The sequence below is a fragment of the Bos javanicus genome, chromosome 19, assembly GCF_032452875.1.
Source record: "Bos javanicus breed banteng chromosome 19, ARS-OSU_banteng_1.0, whole genome shotgun sequence".
Classification (NCBI taxonomy): Eukaryota; Metazoa; Chordata; class Mammalia; order Artiodactyla; family Bovidae; genus Bos; species Bos javanicus.
Window position 1 is genome coordinate 7,375,819 of NC_083886.1, and position 27,383 is coordinate 7,403,201.

Here is a 27,383-nt window from a genome sequence, read left to right on the forward strand (position 1 = left end):
AGAAGGTGAAGAAGAAATAAGGAACCTCTGGATGAAGGTGAAAGCAGACAGTGAAAAAGCTGGCTGAAAATTCAAGATTTAAAACACAAAGATCATGCCATCCAGTCCCATCACCTCATGGCAAATAGAAGGGGGAAAAGTGGAAACAGTGACACATTTTATCTTCTTGGGCTCCAAATCACTGTGGATGGTGATGGCAGACATGAAATTAAAAGATGCTTGCTCCTTGGAAGGAAAGCTGGGACAAACCTAGACAGAGTATTAAAAAGCAGAGACATGATTTGCCGGCAAAAATCCATATAGTCAAAGTTATGGCTTCTCTGGTAGTAATATACAGATGTGAGAGTTGGACCAGAAAGAAGGATGAGCACTGAAGAATTGATGTTTTCAGATTGTGGTGCTAGAGAAGACTCTTGAGAGTCCCCTGGACTGCAATGAGATGAAACCAATCAATCCTAAAGGAAATCAACACTGAGTATTCTTTGAAGGACTGATGCTGAAGCTCCAATACTTTGGCCACCTCATGCAAAGAGCTGACTCACTGAAAAAGACCCTGATGCTGGGAACGATTGAGAGCAGGAGAAGCAGGCAACAGAGGATGTTGTATTTGGATAGTATCACTAACTGAATGGATATGAGTTTGGGCAAACTGCAGGAGATAGTGAAGCACAGGAGAGCTTGGTATGCTGCAGTCCATGCGGTCAAGAGTTAAACATGTCTTAACGACTGAACAACAAGAAGTTTACTGTTTGCTCAGGGGTTCTCAGTTTCCCATGTAACCTCAAGTTTCAATGCTGTGTAGGACTGTCTTTCCTGATTCCGAAATCTTGAATGCCAAGAGGGCCTTAATTCTACTAATCAGAGCAAGCTTAGTGACTTTTAAAAAATCTCCTACCTAGAATGTTAGGATTCTTAGTAGTCTCAGTGTTTTTAGAAGATCATCAAATACTGTTTAAATATACAGTTTGCCTGACAGCATTTCATGTCAACTCTCTACTCAAAGGCTATAATTTTAGTACTTGTCTTTCAATGACAAATGACTGGTAACTTGACCTCAATTACATGAGACATTCACATTTACTTTACCTAAAATTAAATTCCAGCCACCTTCCTGATAGTGATATTTTCATGACACATTTATGAAGTAATTGTTGATTTGCACCGTTCTATCCACGTGACCACAGTGACTGCAGCAGGGATTGCCATATGTTTTAGAGGGAAGCAGAGGAGGGTTCTGGATCTACTGGAAAGAAATGCTGTCTTTTATTGACTTGGCATAAACCTGGGAAGATGCAGGCCTACCCTTTGCTAACAGAAGTGATCCTGCCAGCAAAAACAGCCTAACATTAAAGAAAGCTTAAAGAACAGAGTTGATTCCAAATGCCAGCCTGAGCACCCATAAACTCTTATCCGAGACCACTCTATATTTGATCTTACATGTAAAGTGAGTCTAAAATATCTTGTATGTTCAAGTACATGAGTTAGATAGGATGTGACTTGCAAACCGAAGAGACTTAACAGATGCATTCACACAAAAGGAACAAAGCAGGAAGGAGACTGAAGGACAAGTGTAAGTCACTATTTGGTATTCAATGCACTACGCCTTCTAAAGAGAAGACAAAATCTGAGGTATCCCATTAATAATTTTGCTGCTTCTGGGAATTAATTGCTGAAATTTTATGCCCATTAATCAAGGTTTAGTACCATTACACACAGTAATTAAAATGTTACCCAAGATTTTAAGACTGTCCCTTTGTACACAGAATATCTTTCCTTCAAAAGCCCACCAGCCCGTAAGATTTCAAGAGAAAAGTAGAAAATGGGAAAGTCTTCTGGTGGTGGGAGAAGTGGATAACTTAGGTAGAATTCCTGAGAGAAAACTGTAGAGTCAACCACAATACTAATTCAATAACAAGGGAACTAGGATCCCTTTCCAAGGCAAGAATGCTGAAGTGGTTTGCCATTCCTTTCTCCAGTGGACCACATATTGTCAGAACTCTCCACCATGACCTGTGCTTCTCGGGTGGCTCTGCATGGCACGGTTCAGTTTCACTGAGTTACACAAGACTGTATTCCATGTGGTCATTTGGGTTAGTTTCCTGTGATTGTGGTTTTCATTCTGTATGCCCTCTGATAGATGAGGAGAAGAGGCTTGTGCAAGCTTCCTGATGGGAGGGACCGGCTGTGGGGAAAACTGGGACTTGTGCAGGGCCATGCTCAGTAAATCTTTAATCCAATGTTCTGCTGGTAGGTGGGGCTGTGCTCCCTCCCTGGGCCTGAGGCAGCCCAGTCCTAGAGTCTGCAGTCTTTAGGCTATGGGCTCTATGATGGGGTAATGGCAGCCTCCTCCTAAAGGACTTATACCAGCATGCTTGCTGTGCGTCCCAGGACTGCTGCTGCCAGTGCCCCCGAACCTGTAGCAGGCCCCTGTCAACCCAGTTGGATACCCAGACAGTACATTAAAAAGCAGAGACGTTACTTTGCCGACAAAGGTCTGCCTAGTCAAAGCTATGTTTTCTATCCAGTAGTCGTGTACAGATATGAGAGTTGGACCATAAAGACGACTGAGCGCCAAAGAATGGATGCTTTTGAACTGTGGTGTTGGAGAAGACTCTTGAGAGTCCCTTGGACTGCAAGGAGGTCAAACCAGTCAATCCTAAAGGAAATCAATCCTGAATACTCATAGGAAGGACTGATGCTGAAGCTGAAACTCCAATACTTTGGTCACCTGATGCAAAGAGCCAACTCATTGGAAAAGACCCTGATGCTGGGAAAGATTGAGGGCAGGAGGAGGACAGGGACACGGAGGATGAGATGGCTGGAGGGCATCATCGACTCTATGGACATGAGTTTGCGCAAACTCTGGGAGATGTGTAAGACAGGAAGCCTGGAATGCTGCAGTCCATGGGGTTGCAAAGAGTCAAATATGACTGAGCCAAGTGAACAACAACAATTATCCCTCCGACATCTCCAAACATTCTAGAAGAGAAATCCATTTCTTGCCTAAAAGACAATTTATTCAATGATGTGTGTAAACAGGTTGGTTTCTGTTAACTGCCAGAGCAGTCTTGATGCCTCAGTGTTCAGAAATTCAGAGCTAATGAGGTACAGACAGCCTTCTCCAGTGGCACAGAAAAACCTAGACACCAGTACTGAGATAACTGTCACCACTCTGTACACGTAGTCAGGTCTGCAACATTTTTCAAAATGATTTGAAATCGAAGCTGCTCATGATCCTCTACAAATAGAAGTGGGGAGAGGCTTAGGAGATGATCATCTCAGGCAAATGAAGTCAGCAAAGCAAAAGGGAAACGGACATGAGTCTTTCATTCTTTCTGTACTGCAAGTCAACTTTGCTCTTGTGTTGCAAAAACTCACATGTGGGAAGAGGACAACTTGCTCGGGTCAGTCACTCTTAGGCAGTGTTACCACTCCACCAACCATCCCCCTAGAATGCAACAATGGAATGACTGGATTCCCTCCTGAGGATTCCCCTTTGAAAAAATAAACAATCAAGTTTATTTCACCGAATCTGACCCACATTCTACAGTGAAACAAGGCAGTGTGTCCCTGAGTAGGGAGAATGGGAAAGGAAGCCAGGCATCAGGCTGGCACCCTTGGGCACAAGGTGCTGGAGTGTGTGCAGGCTTCTGAGATGGAAAAATGACAGACATCCTGAGCAGCAGTAGTTGAGGCACTTCCAGGGACATCATTCATGAACAAAAAGCTCCCAAATCTCTCTTAGGTTCTCCTCTGGTACTTCAGGCAGGCATCCTCCAGGTCAGCCAGGAAGCCAGGAATTGCACTCTGCAAAGAAAAGGAGATTGTCATTACTCTGTCCTCCCAGCAACTACTCTTCATTCTCAGGATGTGGCAAGGGTGAAGGAAGATGCCTTGGGGAATAATAAATAAGACAATAGGGCTCCTGGTAAGATTTCAATGGAATGTTGTCACTGATGACGAAAAAGGTAAGACTCAGGGCACAGGTAAGGCAGGGGCCACAGTTTTCAGACCTTGCATATTTTAGCTTTTGCTAGTAGAAAGCTAAGACAAGTCTAAGACATTATTTTTGAAAAGAAAAAGAAAACTCAGGAAATGGGACTGGGCTGGGCTGTGCGATTCTTCCAAAAAGATGAAAGAAAGGACTTGCTTTACAAAATTAGAAAATTGGTAAGAATTGGGAGCAAGAGGCAGGATATGTCATCCCTTATTTAGTGTTGAACATTGCCCAGACTTTCCCCAAATGTTGTTTTGGTTACTCCTTCTCTACATTGTGGAAATATCCATCCCCGGTTTTTGGAGGGGAGAAACTGATAGCTTCCCTAGATTACACAGTCGGAAGTAGGGACCAGAATTCAAAGTATGATGTGTTTTACTCAAGTTTGTGTACTTTCTTACTCTCCCTGTGAATTGGTGAGCCCACCAGCCCGTAAGTAGGACCTCACAAAGCAGACTGAATGGTCTCCAGGAGTGATCTGCATACCACTGAAGTCCCTTCTCTTTATAGGAAGAAAACACAAAAATGAAACTGGAGGCTTCCCCAGGCTTGAGCATATCTCATTGTCTCCCAAGCCATGTTGGCCTAACTCCTCCATAAGCAGATACAGGGTCCACAGGCACCCTTGTTCCTACAAGGAGCAGGTTATTGTCCAAAGGTTCCAGAGAGTGATGCTGGCGGGATCTTGGTGGGAAAGTAGTGGGGAGCTGATATTCCAGGTGAAGAGTTTGGTCTTTTGTCCCAGCCTCAGTCCTGGGTGTTGGCAACCCCAGTCCTAACCAGAGTCAGTCAACCATGCTGCTTCGTAAAAGAGCATCATGAGGCCTGAGATTGCACATCTCTTCAGCCTAACAGCCCCACAGGGTAAGTCAATATTTGTCAAGCACGCTTCCCCCCTGCCTCAGGGGGTCTCACCTTGACAAGCAAGTTGATGAGCCAGGATGGAATCCAGCCACCAGGGTTTACGAAGCAATAAATAAATACTAGAGAGGGAAAGAAAGGACAATTCAAAACGAGGAAAAATACAGCAGCAAACATCCAGGTTTACATTCAGGCAAAAAATTAAGGAGGGAGGTAACACCCAATTCAAGCGGACTCTCCCATCTCCTTTATGGGACACTTATATACACACTTTGGCAAACAGTCAAAGCACATTCTGCTGCTATTTATTAAACCCATGGCAAGTGCTAGATAGGGAGGGCATGGCAAATCACTCCAGTATTCTTGCCTGGAGAATTCCCATGGACAGAGGAGCCTGGGGGGCTACAGTCCGTAGAGTTGGACATGACTGAAGTGACTTAGCATAGCATTGCATAGCATAGCATAAGTGCTAGATATTTGGATATATATCTCACTTAGTTATTTCTCTCAATTATCTTAATTATAAAAGTTGATAAAATTAAACTCTGGTTTATAAATGATAAAATTGAGACTAGAAGAGTAGGGTGATACATCCAAGGTAGCAGATCTAACACACACCAGAACAATGTTCAGATTTCCCTGCAGTCTCCAGGCCACACCCATTCCAGTCCAGCAGGTGGCCACATAAACCCCTCCCAGATGCTCTCCTGAGTATGGAACTCAAGGCAGACAGGTCCTGAGTCCCTTAGTTTTTGCTGAGTGAGAGGTACCTCCTCAGAGATGGTCCCACTAGCCTTCCTGCTCACCTCCAGCCAGAATGTGCAGAACAAGAGCAGCCTGAAGTGAATTCCTAAACCTTTTGGTTCACTTCGATGTTCTGATTTCATTTGCACAATGCAAGAGTAAGTAAAAAATAGATTGATCAGATTTAAACATCCACCTTGCATTGTAGCCAAACTTCAGGGGTGGATTGAGTCTCCTCTGTTTCCTCTGAAGTCATGCCCAGTTCTCTGACCTCAGGGGAAATGCATCCTGCATATTCTGAGCCTCACAGTCACCGCAGCCTTCACAGGGCGCACCATACACCAACCGCTGCCTTCGTTTTACCTTTGCTCCGGTTATGGCCAGCGCTCTCCACGGCCAGCTTCACCTGGCACTGGCTCACCCGGATGAAGCCTGGTCTCTCTGGAAACTGTGGCAGCGAGGTGCCCTTGGCCAGGACCACCTGAGTCTTCCGCCCTCTGAAGTCCAGTTCTCGCCGCTGCTTCACATAGACGCACTACACTGCCAGTCAAGGCAAGGCCAGAGTCAAACCTCTCAGATGGATAAAAGGAAAGCCCACAAGTCAGAAGCAAAAGGCAATTGTTTTGTTGCCTCCACTTGGTGTTTGCTCCCTTAAACTGCCAGTTCACTGCCTGCTTGGTCTGCCTAACTTCCCTGCAGAGCCCTGTCACCTCCCACCTGGTGTTCTCTTTTCATAGCAGGCATGGTGTACATACTCAGTTCCCAGTGGTGTCTGACTCTTTGTGACCCCGTGGACTGTAGCCTGACAGGTTCTTCTGTCCATAGGATTTCCCAGGCAAGAATACTGGAGTGGGTTGCCATGTCTGCTCCAGGGAATCTTCCTGACCCAGGGCTCAAACCCACAGCTCTCCTGCATATCTTGTACTGGCAGGCAGATTCTTCACCACTGAGCCACCCGGGAAGCTCAAGAGCATGCATTCAGATCAGATCAGATCAGATCAATCGCTCAGTCATGTCCGACTCTTTGCGACCCATCTGTAATAATTCCTTGCTGCTCTAATTATGAGGGGAACCCACTCCTCCTTTCTCCAATAAAGCAATGAGATCTCAGAGGATTGGTCATTTATCAGCTGTGATCCTGGGTAACTTAATTTTTCTGAGATTCGGCTTCAGTGTGCAAGAAAAGAGAGGAACACTGCCTGTAGACAGGCTTGGTGGGGGCATTGGAGAAAGACTGGAGCAGAATCTCACACAGGAAACAACGGGGTCATTGCTCTCTGTCTTCCTCTTAAGCCCTAACCATTGACCTCTGGGCACAGAGGATGGTCAGGCAAGGTTACTTACACCTGGTGACCACAGGAAGATATGTGGATATCCAAATAGTAGTAGGCAAATGCCCTCACTGGTTCTGGTTCAACAAGAGTAATATAATCATTTCATCGCAATAAAGATTCACAGACCAGCCACCATGTGTAAGGCACTATTACAGGGAAGGTAATTCAATGTTAAGAAACTGAGCAGGAAACACACACTCACAGGGTCCAGAGCCAATGCTGGGGGAGGAGGGGCGGTGGAGAGAGCTGGAAACTCGGGGCCTGAGTTCCATCCCTGAGTCGGCTGCTCACCGCCTGATTGTGCGCCTCGATCACCTTAACTCTCTGGGGCCTGGCTTCCTCCTCTACAGACTGAGGGAGTGTAGTGAATACTCTGAAGGAAAAGTTGTTTTCAGGCCCCCAAATCTGTGGTACAAGGATTTTCTAGGAAAAATCTCAGGAAAGTATGAGCTGCCTTCCCACAATTATAGATGCTCCATGTCGTCAGACCCAGAAGTCACACTGAGATCTCTGAAAGCTACACAAGAAGCAACAGCTTTAGTAGATGCTTATGCAAGAGTCAAAGACAATGTTGTCCACCTTCTGGATATACCGCCATTGAGTCATGGCCATGAAGAACAAAGACACTTAGAAAGCTGAATAATAGTATGCATTCGAAAAGGATACATCTCTGCTGGACAATAAAAAAGGGAACTCCATTTTCATGTAGGTCACTGTTTCTCCATCGCATTCTGTTTCATAGGCTTCTATTAGACAAAGCAAAACAAACAAACAAAAAAAAACAACACAAAAGATGTTATTGCATCTGGAAGACCCTTTGGCTTCAATTAACAAGAACCTTTGATATGACAACCTTGTAGGGTGATAAACCACTAACTCACGAGGCATTGAATTTTAGAGAAAGTCAGATATTTAGAACCACTGAAATCTTGTTGTCCAGGTACAGTTGCTGGTAGATAGAAAAACACAGTAGAAATAAAAGAACCCAACAAAACTTGTTCATTGTATACCACAAACAACATTCTAAGACAGAATGCAGTGAAACAAAATTAGGCATCCAAAAATAAATTTTCAAGTTCTAAAATCTTGGTAATCATCAGATGACACTACAGTGCCAATAATTTTTCTGTTGTGACCTTTCTCCTCATCTTAAATTTTGTGACATATTACAGGTGTCCTGGAACTGAGCAACCCAGGTTAGAAATGAAGTTTCAAGAGAGGTTAGTGTCCTTCTGAAAAAGCTAGAAAGTGGTTAACTATGTTAACTGTAAGATGCTTGCCTCTCTCCCATGTTGCTTTATATCATAGTTACAGGGACCAAATCTCCTTAAACCCACCATGCTGCTGTGTGCAAATAGCATCGGCTCTTGGAGACAGAGAGCAAAGCAATGCTATGAAGTGCACAGCCTCTTCCCTCAAGCTGTGTGCGAAGCTTTTAACTAATTATTTAGAAGAGGAGCCAAGCCTAAGCTTCTGAAGGAACCAAGAGAATCCCTCGAGAAAGTGCTGACAGCACAGAAATGTGTTATTTAATTCAGCTTTTGAAAGAAAGAAAACCTATTAGAAGCAGACCATGGAGTACAGAATTTATCAGCCCATTACTACAAGAGGTTGAAGATGACCTTGAAAGGAAGGGAATGAGTGGACATCTGCTGCTTTTGCCTGCTCTGCTATGACTCTTCCATTCTTGCACCAGAATCTCATTCTCCTTCAGGGCATCACCATTTACCTCCTTCTCCCACTATGTGGTTTAAGCAGGACTGTTCAGTTCAGTCACTCAGTCATGTCTGACTCTGAGACCCTATGGACTGCAGCACGCCAGGCCTCCCTGTCCATCACCAACTCCTGGAGCTTGCTCAAACTCATGTCTATCGAGTCGGTGATGCCATCCAATCATCTCATCCTCTGTCATCCGCTTCTCCTCCGGCCTTCAGTCTTGCCCAGCATCAAGATCTTTTCAAATGAGTCAGCTCTTCGCATCACATGGCCAAAATGTTGGAGTTTCAGCTTCAACATCAGTCCTTCCAAGGAACACTCAGGATTGATCTCCTTTAGGGTGGACTGGTTGGATCTCCTTGCAGTCCAAGGGACTCTCAAGAGTCTTCTCCAACACCACAGTTCAAAAGCATCAATTCTTTGGCACTCAGCTTTCTTTATAGTCCAACTCTAACATCCATACACGACTACTGGAAAAACCATAGCTTTGACTATGCAGACTTTTGTTGGCAAAGTGATGTCTCTGCCTTTTAATATAATGCCTAGATTGGTCATAACTTTCCTTTCAAGGAGCAAGTGTCTTTTAATTTCATGGCTGCAATCACCATCTGCAGTGATTTTGGAGCCCCCAAAATAAAGTCTGACACTGTTTCCACTGTTTCCCCATCTATTTCCCAAGAAGTAATGGGACCAGATGCCATGATCTTTGTTTTCTGAATGTTGAGCTTTAAGCCAACTTTTTCATGCTCCTCTTTCACCTTCATCAAGAGGGTCTTTAGTTCTTCACTTTCTGCCAGAAGGGTGGTGTCATCTGCATATGTGAGGTTATTGATATTTATCCTGGCAATCTTGATTCCAGGTTGTGCTTCATCCAGCACAGCATTTCTAATGATGTACTCTGCATATAAGTTACATAAGCAGGATGACAATATACAGCCTTGACATACTCCTTTTCCTATTTGGAACCAGTCTGTTGTTCCACATCCAGTTCTAACTGTTGCTTCCTGACTTGCATACAGATTTCTGAAGAGGCAGGTAAGGTGGTCTGGTATTCCCAGACTGACTCAGTGTTAATTTCAGGGCTGGGAAAATGAGCAGAACATGGTCACAGTGATTAGTTCAGGGAAGGCATATGTGGACAGAATCCTGGCTTGCCACTCTCGCAAGTTTAGGCCCAAAAGTGGCTTTGTAAAGTTCTCAGGTAGCTTATAGAAGATCTGGGAGGACCAGAGTTAGGTTAAGAACCTCAGGATGATTCCAGAAAAGTCAAACTACTGCAGCCTCTGGACCATACTCCATAGTGTGGACTGTTGATAGCAAGTACCACACATCAGAGGCTCTGTAAATGGCTACAGCACATGACTGAATCACAACTGGCAGGGAGATGGCCAGAGAACATCTGGCTTCTCCCTCTAATATACAGCACCACCATTCCCCATAAAGTAAGTGTGTTTGAAAATAGTATGTGCCCTAAACCATGACAAACATGCCGAAAGAAATAATATATGATCCAGGCTGAGGCGATAAGAGCCAATCCTGAGACTCTGGATGCCATCAGTAGGAAAGTTCCTGTTCCTCTGGGGTTGTGTACTCGGTTAGAATGTAACCAGTCCATTCTAAAGATCAGCCCTGGGGTTTCTTTGGAAGGAATGATGTTAAAGCTGAAACTCCAGTACTTTGGCCACCTCACGCCAAGAGTTAACTCATTGGAAAAGACTTGGATGCTGGGAGGGATTGGGGGCAGGAGGAGAAGGGGACGACAGAGGATGAGACGGCTGGATGGCATCACTGACTCGATGGATGTGAGTCTGAGTGAACTCTGGGAGTTGGTGATGGACAAGGAGGCCTGGCATGCTGCAATTCATGGGGTCACAAAGAGTCGCACACGACTGAGTGACTGAACTGAATTGAACTGAAGCCTGCCTCTTCTGGTGGCCTCTCTGCATGACACAGAATCTGCCTGAGAATCTGGTCAATACAGAAGAAGGCAGAGTCCAGCTGGAGAATGAACTATTATGTGCAGCTATCCTGGAAGCCAGACAACCGTGGATTTTCAATGTCATGAACCAATAAACACTTTTTCCTTTCATTACACTGCAATTTGTTAGCTTTTCTTCCTTACAACCAGGATTCCTAACCACAGCAAGTGCCTGTCAGGGTTTCTGGCCCCTGGGCTAGCTGTATCTAGTCCATTGTGCCTGGGACAGCAGAGATCACTCCCCACTCTAAGTGCCAGAAAGATTCCCTATCTAATGCCACTCATAATTCTCCATCATTTCTGGGAAAAATCTAAGTGTAGCCAGGTGACCAGCCTAGGTCCTTAGGTCCCTGGACTCTCCTCCCAGGCTAATTCCAGATTCTGCTACCCCAACAACCCAAAAGCACCCAATTGCTCACAGATTAAAAAAAAAAAATTCACATTGTTTCATGCCTTCCTCATTTTATTCGTACTGTTCCCTGGGCCAAATGTCCTTAACCCACTCACCCTTCACTTTTCACCTCAACATGTATATATATTCTTAAAACTTTGATTCAATTTGTCAAACATAGCTCAGACACCACTTTGTCCAAGAAGTCTTCCATGCTCTTCCTGGTGTATATGTGTGTGTGTGTGTGTGTGTGTGTGTGTATATGATGACAACAAACTTGTAGTAAGTTCAAACAGAAGCAAACAGGAGAGTGAATCTATTAAAGTATAAAAAGGAAGTCCTAGAAATATTGAAGGCATATTTCAGCGCAGCACCTCAGATATTTAAGCCAAAATTTAAAATGAAACATAGTATAATAGAAAGTAAACCTATTGATCTCTGCTGGTTAGAGAAAATAGCAATAGATTCTACCTTCTAATTGATTTTTTTAAAGGAATACATGTCACTCACCCGTCACTTGAGGGATCCGCCGTCTTATATAGTCCAAATCCATACAGATATCTGCAAGAATATCTGGTGGGGCTCTCAGGGTACCAATGAGCTTATACTCATAAAGTCCAGTTGGCTGTAAAATGAGAACAGACAGAAACAGCCTATTGATTCCCCAGTTGCTATTACACAGCATATGAAAAATAGTTGCTTGTGCCATCTCACTACTGGGCATCTTGCGGTCTTGGAAATGCAATGGTGAAAGAACAGGTGAAGATCTTGCTGATCTTGTTCTCATAGTTCTATTTGCTCTTTACCTGGTGACAGGTACCCAGGTAATTTAAGTAGGATAAAAGAAGGTGATGTGATAAATGGGGTCTAGTTTCGGGGGGCTGGTGGTGTGCGTATCACCAGGTGTTCAGGGAATGTCTCTATGAGGGATTTATCAGAAGAATTTGTTCTGAGTATTAGAAAGAGCTGGCCATGGGAAGATAAGAAAAGCCCATTCCTGGTAGGGAGAAGGCCCACAGGCTGATGGATTGGTTGTCTTCCTCAAAGAACAGAAAGTCAGGGAGACCAGAGAACTGTGATGGGGGAAAGAGATAGGAGCTGCTGTCAGAGAAGTAGTGGGGGCTGGGTCCAGAGGGCTTTGTGCACCAAGGCAGTGGGCAAAAAGATTTTATTCTAGTAGCTATGGAAAGCCAGTCAATAACTTAAAATAGGGAAATTATTTTTTTAAATAGTTCTTGCTTCTTGGTAGAAAATAGAACATAAATGAGTAAGGAGATGGGTTAGAAGACCAGTACAATGATCCAGAGAAGAGAGGTTGACGACTGGCCAGAGCGGTAACAGTGATGGGGAGAAGTCAGTAATTTAGGGTAACATTTTGGAAGTAATGTCAACAGAAATTGCTGACAGGTTGGCTGTAGAGACAGAGATAGCTAGAACAGATCTTCTAACATTTGCTTAAACAACCAGGTAGATGGGAGATCCATTTCCTGAGAGAGAGAAAGCTTGCAGAGGTGGTGACCTGTGGGCTGACCGAGAGTTCTACTTTGAGCATGTTGAGTTTGAAGTGCTTGTTAAACACTCTTGTGGAAATGTCACATAGGCAGAGTTCAGACTATTTTAGATAATCATGGGCCATAATGAAACCCAAAACATTATTGTTCTACCAATTCCAAGATGGAATTTTTCAGCAAATGCTTTTTTTCTATAAAAAACTTGTGTATAAAAGAATGAAAAAGGGATATATGTAGATAGAGAACAGATTTGTGGATATAACAGAAGAAGGAGAGGGTGGGACAAATTGAGAGACTAGCATTGAAACCTATACATTAACATATGTGAAATAGAAAGCTGGTGGAAGCTGTTGTATAACACAGGGAGCTCAGCCTAGTGCTCTGTGACAACCTAGAGGGGTGGGATGAAGGGGGAGGGATGGAGGAGACGTACAAGAGGGCGGGGATATATGTATGCTTATGGCTGATTCATGCTGTTGTACTGTATTGAAGAAACCAACACAATATTGTAAAGCAATTATCCTCCAATTAAAGATTTTTAAAAAGATAAAAGAATGAAATGGGGGAAGAAACACCAGCTTCAAACCATACTAGTCCTTTTTATTCAGAAAAAAAAGATCATTTCTAAATGTCTAAGTACAATAGATTTTCCTTGTTTTCAAGCCATATTCTGTGAGGGTGTAGGCTGGAGGGGATACACTTCACTCTCTGTACAATGGCAACTAATTCCTGACACCCCTGCCAAAAAGTTTATTGTACAATTCCTGACCCTCTTGGCAAAGGGTTCTTTGTTAAGATTAAACTAATGACTTAATTCCAGTACAGAAACAAACAAACAAAAGAAACAAAAATGAACCTTTTAAATGTACCTCTACTTCCAGGTGCTAACGCAGTCCTAATGGCTAACCCCAGAGGAGTGAACCTACATCCTTAAACACTGTTCCAAGAACTTATGTGAAGTCAAGGTGTAAACGTGAAGATCTTTCTAGAGATCCTGAGGCTTCAAGGGTCTCCTGACTTAGGTGGCATAACCATAATTCTCAGTTTAGGAATCTCAGATGACTGTGAAAGTACCTGGCAGAAAATGGAAAGTAAAGTTGAAACTGAATTCATACAGGTGTTTCAGCTCTGAGAGCATGTGGCATTATACCAAGAGTTTCCAATGAGCAAATGAGAGACTGGTAGGTCTGACCTCCACGCGTGCTGTGCCGTGGAACCCCACAGGAGGGAGGGAGTCAAGAGAAAAGCCCTCATTCTCCTGTCTCCTCCCATCAACTTCACAGAGGATGAGGCTTTATACCAGCACATATCTACACCCACACACGTTTTAGTTAGCTTGGGAAGACAAAGAATTACCTTCTGTTCAGGAATAGTGTGGCCCCGTTTTCTATACACAGTGAGCAAAAAGGATAGCTATGTGTAGAGATTATGATCTCCCCAACTTCACATGAATCAGCTTTGGTTATCTGGATAAATGAAGACAAACTGCTTCCTGGAACTAGTTCCCAGCCCTCCTGCATGTATTGATCATTTGAGCCCTTAGGGACTTCAGTCCTGTAATATTACAGAAAAGAAAAAAGAAAGCCTTCAAAGAAGAGAAAAATAAAACAGTGTGATTTATGTGAATACCCAAGAATGAACGATCATGACAACTTTCTTTAAACACTGTCTTCATGGCAGCACTGAGAAATGCCAGAACACCAGAGGACAAATTGTGGGATGACACCTTTCCTTGTCCATCAATAAAATGCTCTTTACAGGTGTTTAGCAGCCCCATCCAAATTCTTGCATCAAAGAATCATTTCCTTTGAAAGAGGACCTCAGCAAACACATTCACAACTTCATTTTGTCTTTGAAACAATAAAGTGAATTTTTATAACTATAAAAGTAATTCATATTCATTAAGAAAAATTATAAAATATGAAGAAAATTTAAATGGCATGTAATGCTAAAATCCAGAAATAACTAATTGCAATATATGATACACTGCATCTCTGTTTACCATTTTTTATTGAAGTACAGTTGATTTACAATGTTATTAAATTCTGCTGTTTAGTAAAGTGACTCAGTTATAGATATACATAGCTTCTTCTCCATGGTCTTTTCCATTATGTTTTAATTTATCACAGGATATTGAATGTAGTTCCTGAGCTATACAGTAGGATTTTTTGTTCACCCATCTTACATGTAAAAGTTTGCATCTGCCAGCCCCAAACTCCCAATCCTTCCTACCCGCGCTCTATCTCCCCCAGGCAACCACAAGTCTGTTCTCTGTATCTGTTAGTCTGTTTTCGTTGCATAAACATGCTCATTTGTGTCCTACTTTAGATTCAGCATATAAGATAAGCATATAAGATATCACTTATATGCTGAAGCTCCAACACTTTGGCCACCTGAGGTGAAGAACTGACTCCTTAGAAAAGACCCTGATGCTGGGAAAGATTGAAGGCAGGAGAAAAAGGGGACGACAGAGGATGAGATGGTTGGATGGCATAATTGACTTGATGGACATGAGTTTGAGCAAACTCCAGGGTTGGTGATGGACAGGGAGGCCTGGCGAGCTGCAGTCCATGGAGTCTCAAACAGTCGTATACGACTGACTGGCTGAACTGAACTGAGTTTCTATACAGTGAGCAAAAGGGATAATTATGTATGGAAAAAAAGATCTTCTCAGCTTCCACGAGTTAGCTTTGGTTATCTGGACGCATGAAGACAAAGTGTTTCCTGGAATTAGTCCCCTTCCCTTCTGAATGCAGTTTCTGCTCTTAGTGACTTCACTCCAGTAATACCACAGAAAACAGAAAGCCCTCTAAAAGAGAAAAAGAGAGTGATGCGACTTACGTGAATACCCAAGAAGGAACTACTATGACGACTGCCTTTAAACAGTCCCTTCACGGCAGGACTGAGAAATGCCGGAACACCGGAGAAGCAAAGTGCTTGGTGACACCTTTGCTAGTCCGTCCATAAAATGCTCTTTTCAAGCACTGAGTAGCCCCACTCAAATTCCGGGTCAAAGCAATTTTTTACCCCTCATTCCTTTCAAAAGAAGGGCTTTGTTTCAAAAGAAACAAACTTACATTTTCATTATGTCTCTTAAAAATGAATTGTTCATAATTATAAAAGTAAGTCATATTCATTGAGAAAAATTAGTAGGTAACAAAAATAATAAATAAAACTAAAACATATAACTTCATAATCCTCAAATACCAACTGATAATATTTTGCATATTTTTTGAGTAAATAAATATTTCTGTGTGTTATAAAATGGGAGTAAGATAGTATAAACAGACTGTATTCCTATTTTTAATGACATCATTTTGAAACTGAGTGATCACAGCTAATTTTAGTATTCTGTAAGTTATTTCTGTTTCCATATATTTTCACAATTATGAACATTGCTGGAAAAATTATTCCAAATGGACAAACCTGGTTCCTAATTCTAACTTCCTCATTAGGCAAGCAAAATGCCTCTTCAGAGATCAATTTTAGGGTCAATGACATTAACATTTTAATGCTCTTTATACTTTTTATAAATCTTTAATAAAGAATTTTATCTATTTATACTCTCACCAGTAGCAAAGAAACATCTCACCAGGACTGGGTACCACTGTTTGTACAAATAATTTAGTAGGAGGACGCATAAATCTTAGTTTTATTTGGGCAATGTACTGATGTGTAATTCTCTTTCAAATTAGAGATATAATTCTGGTGCAAAATTTTTTGCAGATACGTTTTGAAATTCTAACATTTCAATAAATGACTCTAAACAAGTTTATGCAAAAGGTGCTTGGCTTTTCCTGAAGGTTCTCCAGAAAAACACTTCTAAGAATGGCTCAATTTCTTTATCCAAAGTAAAATGCAATGCATGCTTTTCTTTTTTACATTACTTTTAATTGCAGTATAGATGATTTACACTGTCGGGTTAGTTTTTGCCGTACAGCAAAGTGAACTAGTTATACAAATATCCACTATTTTTTAAGACCCTGATGTTGGGAAAGATTGAGGGCAGGAGGAGAAGGGGGAGACAGAGGATGAGATGGTTGGATGGTATCCTCGACTCAATGGACGTAAGTTTAAGCAACCTTTGGAAGACAGTGAAGGACAGGAAAGCCTGGTGTGCTGCAGTCCATGGGGTCACAAAGAGTTGGACACGACTGAACAACTGAAAAACAACATACTTTTCTAATGACGCACTGATTACAGGATACTGTAATTTCCTACACTACAGGTGGTAAAAGAATTAGTCAATGGTAGAGAATCAGTTGATACCATGTGTAGAATATAATTCCCAGAAGAAACGGGAGATTCATTATAGCATATACTCTCTTTCTTACTAAGAAAATTGCACAGCTGATAATTTTCCTCATCTCTTTTACAGGTAGAGGCAGCCATAAGACGATTCTTTCTTCTTTTGAATATGGGTATGATTCTAGAGCTGAAGCAGCTATTTTGTGATTAAGAGACAATAAAAATGAGAAAGCAGAGTGAAAATATTCAGAATTTTACTGACATTGTTGATCAACTGATTCAATGCCAGCAACTGCTAACCTCTGGACTACTTGCTAGGTGAGAAATAGAAACCCCTCTTTGGGGACTTCCCTGGTGACTCAGTTGGTAAAGAATCTGCCTGCAATGTGGGAGGCCTGGGTTCGATCCCTGGATTGGGAACATCCCCTGGAGAAGGGAACGGCTACCCACTCCAGTATTCTGCCCTGGAGAATTCCATGGACTGTATAGTCTAGAGGGTCCAAAGAGTCCGACACGACTGAGTAACTTTCACTTTCCCTTTTCACTTGTTTAAGTCTTTGTTAATCCAGTTGTCTGTTACTTGCAGCTAAAAGCAATCCTACTTATTACAAGTGGTTCTTATTGAGAATTTTATTTGAGCTCTGTGATCCTGAAAAACAATAGAGATTAAGAAACTCTCCCATGCTTTATGTTTCAAAAAACAGCTATCACAAAAGAATCACTTTTACACACACACACACCCTTTGTTTACCTATCACAAGGCCAGACACAACACCTCTAAATTCCCTTTGACGGTCCCACAAATGATCCGCTAAGCTCCTTATTCCAAGGATCAATAGACACAAAACGCTTGTTCACCAAACTAGTTAAGCATCTCCTTCCTCCAGACTCTAAATTTTGGCCCAGCCTCAGTCTAAGCAGCATCCAGCCCTGCTGAGAATGAACTGGCCTCAGGGTAAGACATTCTGTTCTATTCTTTAGCAGAACACCTTCACCTCACTTCCCCACAAGCGGTTTCAGTCTTGCTGACTCCTCTCTCTCTGGGGGAAAAAAAAAAAAAAAAAGACCTTTCTGCCTCTCTCCTGAGAAACTCACGGATCTTATGGTCAAAGTATTCTTCCTAATACAATGTCCTCCAATCTAAGTCCAGGTTTGCTTCTTATTTGGCATTAAAGTAGACTGACAAAACAGTACTGATCAGACTTCTGAACATTTCCAAGCATGTGAGACTGTGTGATTCATTATGGAGTTCATTAAAATAGCACACAATACTACACTATGTAATTCATTAAAATAGTACAAAAACACATAAGCATTACTGAAACGAATAGTTAAGGAAGAGAAATAAGAGATAATGGACACAATTAATGGACATTAAACTGCAGCATATTTAATTCTGCATAGAAATCTGAAACTTCACACACTCTGTTACAGAAAGTTCCACCTCCTTCTACTATGTACCACAGGAAAAAAAAAAAAAACAGCAACAACCACCATGGGCCCACTATATTCTTGGGCCTGAGAAAACAGTCAGGCAAGGTTTACACTTGGCTTTTCAGCTGGAATGGATTTGCCTTGGTGATCTGTCAGCGTCACTACAGCTGCCATGCATTCTGCGCTGGAAGCTGTCCAATCACTCTGACCTGCTATAAACTCTTTCAATAATACGAACATTCATTTCTCTAAACACAGTGCAGGTTCTAGTTTTAGGTTCACTATCTTGTGTAATCTCAATAGAGCTCTGTGGTATCAACAGGGACACTGGTGTCATGTCCCTAGGACATGAAGCTCAGAGAGGTGACATACTTGCTCGAGTTCTACAGTTAGCTCTGGGGACAGCCAGAGAGAGGAGGGCACCATCCCCTTCTTCTCCCCACAACGGCTCCTTATATGGCTCTACTCTCTCTGCACACTTGCTCCAAGCCACTGTTCCAAATGACGAGCTAAGGATGTCAATAAAGACGGCACAGGCTCTCAGAGCTGGAAGGAGTCTTAGATCCTTATGAAAAAAATGACAGCAACGCATCAAAAGGCAGCTGATGACTCCTGCTGGCAAAACCTGGATGGGAAACTTTCCTTCCAGTCCCTAACCCAGTGTTCCTGCCCCAGACTACCCAGAAAAATGCAAATATGCAGAGACACCAAGTAGCTTGGTGGCTGTCTAAGACTGGGAACGGGAACAGGGGATGACTGCAAATTGGGAACAGGTTTCTTTGGGGATAACACAAATATTTGAACATTAGACTCGGGGAAGGATGTGTGACTCCATAAACTTACTAAAAATTAGTGAACTATACACTTAAAATGAGTAAATTTTGAGGTACTTAAATGATACCTCAATAAATACAGCTGTTAACACTAGAAGATTAGGAAACTCACTCAAGGTCACACAAGTAACAAGCTTGACCTGAAGCTCATTCGTTGCAAAAGAACCTGGACCTGAAGCCAGCGATGTGACGGCAGAGTTCACAGCCTATGATCCCATCTCCAAGCATCACTGGCCTCTCCCAACATATTATTAGAGAAATGACAAGCCGTCAGAGTAGACACAGCTGTGGCCAAGGTGACCGTGTAATTGACCATTCTAGTGGACAGTTCTGAGTGAAAGAGCTTTGTCATATGTTTCACCAGGACAAACATAATGCAGGTCTTGAAGGGTAGAGTAGAACATAGATCACCCTACTCACAGCAAACACCATTTAATTTACTAGGGGCTTCAAAATGTATCCTCTCATTGATCCCTGGCACAAATCTGGCAGAAAAGGAATTATCTCCAGCTTACAGATGAGGAAGCTGAGACTCAGCTAGGGCCCTAGGTTCATAAATCCCAAAACCTCAGAGCAATTAAGCATCAGAACTGTATTTTAGACCAGGAGTTACTGAATCTGTCATGCTGTCTCTTTTTCACAGTCCACAGCTAACAATAGTTTTTAGATTTCAAAGTGGTTATGTAAGTCAATATACAGCCTCTTAGTCTATAAAGCCTAAAGTAGTTTCTATTTGGCTCTTTACAGGAAAAAAAAAAAATTTGCGATCCCTGCTTTAGACCATTGCTGCCACCACTTCTAAAAACATACAGTCCAGAAAAGCTCTGGATTACTGGATTCATACTGCTATTCCACATGCAAGAAAGGAATCTTTGCATTATAAACCCCAAATATATTATATTTTATTTTAAATCACATGTGGCTTTACCATTAAGCTCAGACCACTCTTCAAAGTAAATCTGCTGATCTTGAGCACACCATACAGGATAAGCAACAACACTCTTAAACAAAACATATTCAAACTCAGAAAACCAAAGAGAAAAAGTAAATCTTAAAAGAAGCTGTCAGGAAGGAATGGGCCATCACTTTACTTATAGACGAATACCGATGATAATTAGAGCAGACATCTCATCAGAAACCACTCTGCAAAAAGAGAAAAGGTAGGGTGAAATATATACTAAATAAATAACTGACCTAGAATTCTATATCCAATGAACCTGTCCTTCAGAAGTGAAGAAGAAATACAAACTTTTTCAGACAAACAGAAACAGGGAATTCATCAGCAGCAGACCTGGCTCTGGAAGAAATGTTAAAAGAAGCTTTTCAGGGAGAAAAACATATGCTATAGGTCAGGAACTCAGATAGACATTGCATAAAAGGTGCCTGTTTTATTGTCTTAAAGTTTCTGGAAGGTATGAACTTTCTGTCTGATGAATATGTCAGGCATCACCAAAATGCAGGCACACAGTAAGTTCTGAAACACTGCTTGAATGGGTCATGAAGGAGTATTTTGGAGGTTTCTTCTTACTAGGGTGTATTCAAACAGCCCCAAACCAGCTGTGCAATACAAAGTCTGACTTACACCCGCAGACAGGCATGGGGGATCCTGCTCCCCACTCCCCGCTAAGGCATGCCTTCAAATCTTGGACCACCACCTTGTGATCGGTCAGCATCTTCATGCTGCCTCACACCACAAGCTCATCCTGAGAGAAGTGAGGAGAGAGAGCTGAGGCTCCAACATTATCTATCCAGTTACACTGAGGGGCGATGGGACAGGAGAGAGATAGAGAGAGACAGAGAGAGCGAGCAGACCTGCACCAGTGGCAGCAAGTAGAGGAAGGCTGCACATGCTGCTCAGCTTTAGCCACGGTGGTCCTACCCACTCGAACATATGGCTCTGTAAGTGTCCCCAATGCATCAACTGCTCCATCGATCATGTTAGTACCTAGAAGGATGGGAAAAGGGAGAAGAGTCCTTCACCCAGAAGTGAAGAGGTCCGTGATGCAAGTCGGATTACCATCCCATCTGGGAAATCAGAGTGAAGCTTCTCACCACTGAGGCATATCTGTTTCCCTGGCAGTTTAATCACTGCTTCCTTCCAAAAGGCCAAGCTATCTCTCGACAGCACGGCTGAACCCAGTTTTCCAGTAAGGCCAGGCTCTCAGTAGTTCAGTAGGGCAACAGCACAGGAAAGAACAGTCCCTGGGAAAGTACTGTCTGCTCTTGACCAAACTCACTGATGAGAAGACCTTTGCAAGGACAAAGGCAGCCGCTTCACACAGGGCCAGACACTTGGTTTCAAATCGTAAGAAGTCAAGCCCTCAGTCAGATCTTTCCAGACCAACATTTTCTTGGTCTAAATCAATGATGTGAGCTCTGCATGCCAGTTTCACTCCATCTACAGGCAGGTCACAGTGTCTACTGGCATAGTATCCAGCCTAAAGCTCCAGGGAGACCTGACTGCAGATCTCTGGGGAAGCTTTTGCAAATGACCCATGACCCTTCTCTCCAAGGGAACCTTCTCCCTGCTGTTCAGGGGACCACATCCCCTCTCAAGTGGACACTGAAAAACCAGGAAGCGTTGGTCTTCACGTGGACATGACTTCCACCTTAAGATAGTCCTCCTTTTCGCTCTTCCCTCTCCTGCCTCTTGCTGCCACCACATGGGGTGGTGCACCTGAGCACCACATGAGAAGCTCCCCTTACATCAGTGGTTCGCAAAGTATAATCCATGGAGCTTCAGTATCACCTGGCCATTCGGTAAAAACAAAATGTAAAAAGGAGGAGGAGGAGAAGTAAAGAAATGTAAAGCCAACTCTCAAGTCCCACCCAGATCCACTGAATCTGAAATGGAGTAGGATATTAACTGTGAATTTTAACAGGCTTTGCAGATGAGTCTAGTGTATGCTCAAGGTCAAGAATCAGTCTGCCATGGATCATTTCATTCAATGTTTGTCAGAAGCCAATGATCCTAAAAAGCAAGAATTATACTTGTTTTGCAAATGAGGAAGCTGAGATTTTAAAAGGAAATAGCAGCTGGCCAATATCCCCCAAGTAGTAAGTGGGGGCCACTCTCCAACTCCAGGTTCACCCTGGTCCTGTGTCCTTCTGGCCTGTCCTGGAAAAGGAAGGAAGGTCAGCCTGGCTCTGGAACTTAGCACTCAGCGTTCCCTCTACTGCAATGGTTTATAACACAGCACGCTCATTACAACTTCTTGGGAAGCTTTCACATGAAAAAACAAAAAGAAGCAACAAAAACATATTTTATTTTTAAGCATTTCAAACACACCAACGGAGAAGGAAATGGCACCCCACTCCAGTACTCTTGCCTGGAAAATCCCATGGGCAGAGGAGCCTGGTAGGCTGCAGTCCATGGGGTCACTAAGAGTCGGACACGACTGAGCAACTTCAGTTTCACTTTTTCTCTTTCATGCATTGGAGAAGGAAATGGCAACACACTCCAGTGTTCTTGCCTGGAGAATGCCAGGGGCAGGAGAGCCTGGCGGGCTGATGTCTATGGGGTCACAGAGAGTCGGACACGACTGAAGTGACTTAGCAGCAGCAGCAGCAAACACACCAAAGTAGACAGGACAGAATAATCAGCCTCTAGGCGAAAGGGGATCTTCTCAAAAGGACCATCCAAGCTCCACTCCAACTCTGTTTACGATGGGGTTCTAATAGGGCTGAGAGGTGTCCTGAGAGCTCCCCAGGCAGCTCTTGAGCTTTGAGGAACACTCTCTGGTCCATTTCTCCTCTGATATTGGCAGGGCACAATCTCTTCTTTCATTTATATCTCCACTCAATTGTTAACCTCTGGAAGAGGGTTTTTCCAGATTCCCTGTATCTAAAGCACATCTGGATATCCCCACCTCTGCCATAACATCTCTGTATCCCTTCATCCCACTTTACTGTTTCTGTAGCATTTTTCAGCTGCCATTTCATTATATACTATGTTTATTATCATCAGTGAGTACTGTTTATTGTTTAAGAAGCTCATTCACTGAACCAGCAGCTCCAACTGCCTGCTCCCTGCTCATGCCCAGTGTCTGTCAGGGCACTCCCACACGGGAGGCACGCAGTGAACATCTTCTGAATAAATGAATGACAGCGGAACAGAGCAGAGACTGCAACTCAACACTCTCTGCCTCCAAAATCCATGCTCTTTTCCACGGCACCACATAGACTAGCACAGCACACAGCAGTGTTGCCCTAGCTTTGCTTTCAGGTAAGTTCAGTCGCTCAGTTGTGTCCTACTTTTTGCGACCGCATGGACTGCAGCACGCCAGGCCTCCCTGTCCATCAGCAGCTCCCAGAGCTTACTCAAACTCACGTGCATCGAGTCGGTGATGCCATCCAACCATCTCATCCTCTGTAATCCCTTTTTCCTCCCGCCTTCAATCTTTCCCAGCATCAGGGTCTTTTCCATCGAGTCAGTTCTTCATATCAGGTGGCTAAAGTATTGGAATTTCAGCATCAGCATCAGTCCCCGCAATGAATATTCAGGACTGATTTCCTTTAGAATTGACTGGTTTAGCTTTGCTTAGCTTGGAGAAAAAGAATGTAGTTCTGAATTGAAGCAAGCTATATATTTGGTACTGAGTTTATCCAAGTACACTGGTTAGTGTCTAATTACTAGCTATGAGGGCTTGTGTGGCTCACTCTGGGTCTTACTGCCATCCATAAAATAGGAAAATAAACCTGTCTCTACCTACCTTCTATATTTGTTGAGAGGGATAAATGAAAACTTACGTGTAATAGCATTTTGTATATTAAGGGGCCATGTAAAGATAAGTTAGCAGTAAAACAATGGGAGAGAAAAAGAAGGTGAGACCACAGAAACAGAGTAGGCAAAGAAAGCAGGACAAAAGCAAAAAGAAAGGGTGATGGGAATTGGACAGAATGGTTGCAAAGAGACTTTCTAAGTCTAAAATTCTGTGATTTAATAGGAAAAGAGAAAATGGAAAAGTATCAAAAGGTACTTTTGGTGTATCAAAAGTAGCCATTTGTGCAAGAACAAGATTCAGAATTATTCGAGTCTACTAAAAAGAAGCCACAATCTTTTTTAGTTTAAAATACAATTTATCTGTCATACTGCAAACTCTCTCAAGTACCTCTATGCTTATGTCAGTCTTTTCAAATCATGTGATGGTAACTTTGTTACAGCATCATTTTTAGTTCATGATCACTCCTCCCTGCTTCAGACTCACAGCGGGTTATTCCCTGTGGAACAGCCAGCCTGGTTCAACTGGATAAAAGTCACTGAAAAGTCTGAGAAGGGGGCCTGTCTGATTCTTCTTATTCCATAAATTCCAAATGGTACACCCCTGATGAAACAGCTAATATGCTTTGTATGCAAACCATGATGGACTGCCTTTACCATAATCAGGACATTCATCCATTGAACATGTCCCTTACTCAACAAAGATTTAGCAAGAACTTTGATGAAAAGGGTTATTTTTGTATGGGTACCAAACGTAACCTTACTGAAACAAAATCAAGCATTTCAAGAAGCCTTATAGGATTACCTGTCTCAGCTTCTGCTTATGGGTTTCACATTAACTAGAAATAGGAAGAGACAGGAAGAAGCAAGGGACTCATTCCAGCAGGGTGGAAATCTGTAGATGGTTATTAAGAAATAAGATGAATAATGTGTCTATTGATGGGACTGAAGGAAAGGTCTTAATGCAACTCCATCAAAAGTCAGGTGGATCAATAAGACCCTCTGCTAGTCCCCTAACATTAAAGGGCCCCAAACAAGTCCACTCTGTACACCAGTTGGAAGAATTGAAAAAGCCAGATGATAACAACTGCAATGAAAACCCTGATCTGGAATGACCTGGGCAATAGTCTGGTATGTAAACCAAGGTGAACATTAACAGAGGGGCCAGGATTTTCTGGTTGGACCTCCAGTCAGGGACCTGGGGACCCAAGGCCATATGTACAATGGCTCTAGGCAGGAAAGTGTGGGGAAGAGGAAACAGAGTCACATAATATCAACAGCATGCATGGTGGATGAAACCACACTGGATCACCAGACAGAAGAGGGCACAGGGTGTTAGGGGAGATAAGTGCAGGTCTAGGCAGGGTAGGACAAGCTGAATTCACTGGACGTGGAGTGGCATTCAGAAGACAAGATTTACTAACCGAGGGATTCGATGGAATTCTCCTCCAGGAGGAAAGTAAAGGATGGGAGTCAACCTGGAAAGAAAATGAGGCTCTATCTAGCAAAATGGGTCAGGCAGCAAATAACACTGGATGTGCAACTAAGGCTCTAGGAAAGGGCTCGCACCTGACACAGCAGGGTCCCTAGACACTGAATGCACGTGCAGATCACGGTGGCCATGGGCAGTGGCCCCCAGCCTAGCTGCTGGGGCTCAAGGCCAGCATATGGCCTCCAACTTACGGGAGCTCTCTGGAAAGACTTGTAGCTTACATCAATGTACTATAACTGCCCTCATGCCCAGAACAGGTGGAAATAAGACTTATATCATGGTTCAGAGGGATAGGAACAGTTCTGAATACCCATCCTCCCCCCAGGAGGGAGGTGGGCCCTGCTCCATGTCAATACACAATGGAAACAATACAAAGCCAGACATTCGGCCTCAGCTCAGGCAGCAGCTGCTGTGGGATAAAAGGCACAGCCCTTCAGGGGACATGAGGGGAGTGGTCAGGGCTGATGGGAGGACAGGACCAGAGTGGAGGAGCCATGGGCCCTGGACCAGCCTAGTCCCCCAAGCACAGCCCACCTGGCATACTTGCCCTCTCAGAGTCAGTGGAGGAGTGTATCATAGCGTAGGTCTGGAGCTAGAAAACTGAGTTCCAACCCCAGCGTGAGTCTTGAGGCTTCAATTTAATCTTTCCATATATCCATTTCCAAATTGGTAATAAGGTGATGGTCTATATAGTGCCTGACAACCTGGCACCGATGTGAGGACTAAGTCAGTGCTGCAGAGCACTTAACCCTGCCTGGAGCATAAGACAGCATGCAATGAGTAAGCTATTATTGTAGGTTTTATTTGTTATGCAATCAACAGGGCCATTGGAAGGGGAACAATAAGATCACAGTCTCTTTCAGGTGCTTGATTTCAGGTGTGCAAGATGGAAGGGAAAGGTTGGAAGGCCGAGAAGCAAGTCAGAAGATCACTGCGATTCTAGGGAAGAGGTGGCAGTCAGAGTGACAGGGGTCAGGGAAAAAAGGGAAGGGGAAGGGGCCAGACATCAGATACATCTGAGCAGTGAATTGCCAACATTTGGCAAATGCCTGGAAGTGGCCTGTGCGGAAAATGAAACAATTTTATCCAGAAGATCAAAGGAGTTTTTCTGAAAACATGTCCATTTTTGCAGCCAGGTAAATGCTTAAACGACACTCAGAAATTAATTCTGCCTGCTCTACACTGAGCTTCCTGCTCATCCTGTTGTACCCAGTGACCCTGGGAAACAGAGGCTCAGAGTTCCTCCCTACTCTAACAGTTTCATACTCTGGTCTCTGCCAGGAAACCGGCACTTCACTTCCCTTGCCTAAAGGCGACTTTTAAGCTAGTTACCGCGCAGCAGCTAGCACACAGAGCAACCCATGACAGGCCATCATTCCACCTGGCCGGTTACCTGGTTCCAAAGGCCTGCCGCACACCCGCAACTCCATTCCTCCTACCCTTCAACTTTTCCCCAGACTTTTTCTCAGGCTAAAGCTATTCGGTGCAATTTACAAGGAATGGGGCAGCTCTCCAAGGAGCAAGTTAGTGAAATGACTAGAGTCGACGGTAGGTGCCTTCTCAGCAACATTCCTCACACCACACATACCACCCTGAACATCCACTCTCTGAAGAGCCCAGTCGCTTATCTTCCTGGATTCAATCTGAACATACTCCCCGCCACACAGATATCACTGGCACCCACCCGGGAGAGAGGCTCAGGTCCCTTGCAGGCAAGTGGGTGGGACTAAGCAAGAATCCGCAGACCCACGTTTTCACTCTGCCATCAACTTGTAACACTTGCCCTGTCCGGTCCCCCTACCCCAGGCCCCCGGGAGCACCTCCCACTCCCACCCTCACCCCCCAGAAGCACTCCCCACCCTGCCCCCCGCAGACGGCCGCCCGGCGGTCCTCTAGGGGCGGACAGCTACCTGGTCCAGCAGCCCGTAGACGCTGATGCCCTGGGTCTCCATCAGCAGCTCCCAGGCGGCCCCGGAGAGTGCGGGCCGCTGGAGCTCGGCGCAGGCCTCCCTGAATTGCTCCTCCGAGAAGGTGCCGGTCCCAGGCTCCATCCTTCTGCAGCGGCTGCCCCGGGGCCCGGAAGGAAGAGGGGATAGGTGGGGCTCATGCTCGGAGGCGGGACGA

General features: G+C 43.7%; 1 protein-coding gene across 2 annotated transcripts; it reads right to left on the reverse strand.

The window, feature by feature from the left end:
* Positions 1-3,489: 3,489 nt before the first annotated feature.
* On the reverse strand, positions 3,490-27,383 carry LOC133231642 (phosphatidylcholine transfer protein-like). Of its 2 annotated transcripts, XM_061390020.1 has the most exons (6): positions 27,170-27,383; positions 11,532-11,646; positions 7,603-7,682; positions 5,966-6,137; positions 4,913-4,980; positions 3,490-3,807 (listed from the first exon to the last, which is right to left on the reverse strand). In XM_061390020.1, the coding sequence occupies exons 1-6, from the start codon at positions 27,308-27,310 to the stop codon at positions 3,742-3,744; spliced, it is 642 nt and encodes a 213-aa protein (XP_061246004.1). In that variant the 5' UTR covers positions 27,311-27,383; the 3' UTR covers positions 3,490-3,741. The 2 variants fall into 2 exon arrangements, with proteins under 2 accessions (XP_061246004.1, XP_061246006.1); XM_061390022.1 differs by lacking the exons at positions 3,490-3,807; positions 4,913-4,980; positions 5,966-6,137 and adding an exon at positions 6,446-7,341.

Excerpts from the sequence above, each read along its gene's own strand:
- LOC133231642 (XM_061390020.1), bottom strand. The coding sequence starts at position 27,310 with ATGGAGCCTGGGACCGGCACCTTCTCGGAGGAGCAATTCAGGGAGGCC. Across the intron at positions 7,683-11,531 it reads GCGGATCCCTCAAGTGACGG|AAGCCTATGAAACAGAATGC; the intron begins GTGAGTGACATG and ends TTTGTCTAATAG. Across the intron at positions 4,981-5,965 it reads TGGCCATAACCGGAGCAAAG|TATTTATTTATTGCTTCGTA; the intron begins GTAAAACGAAGG and ends TTCCCTCTCTAG.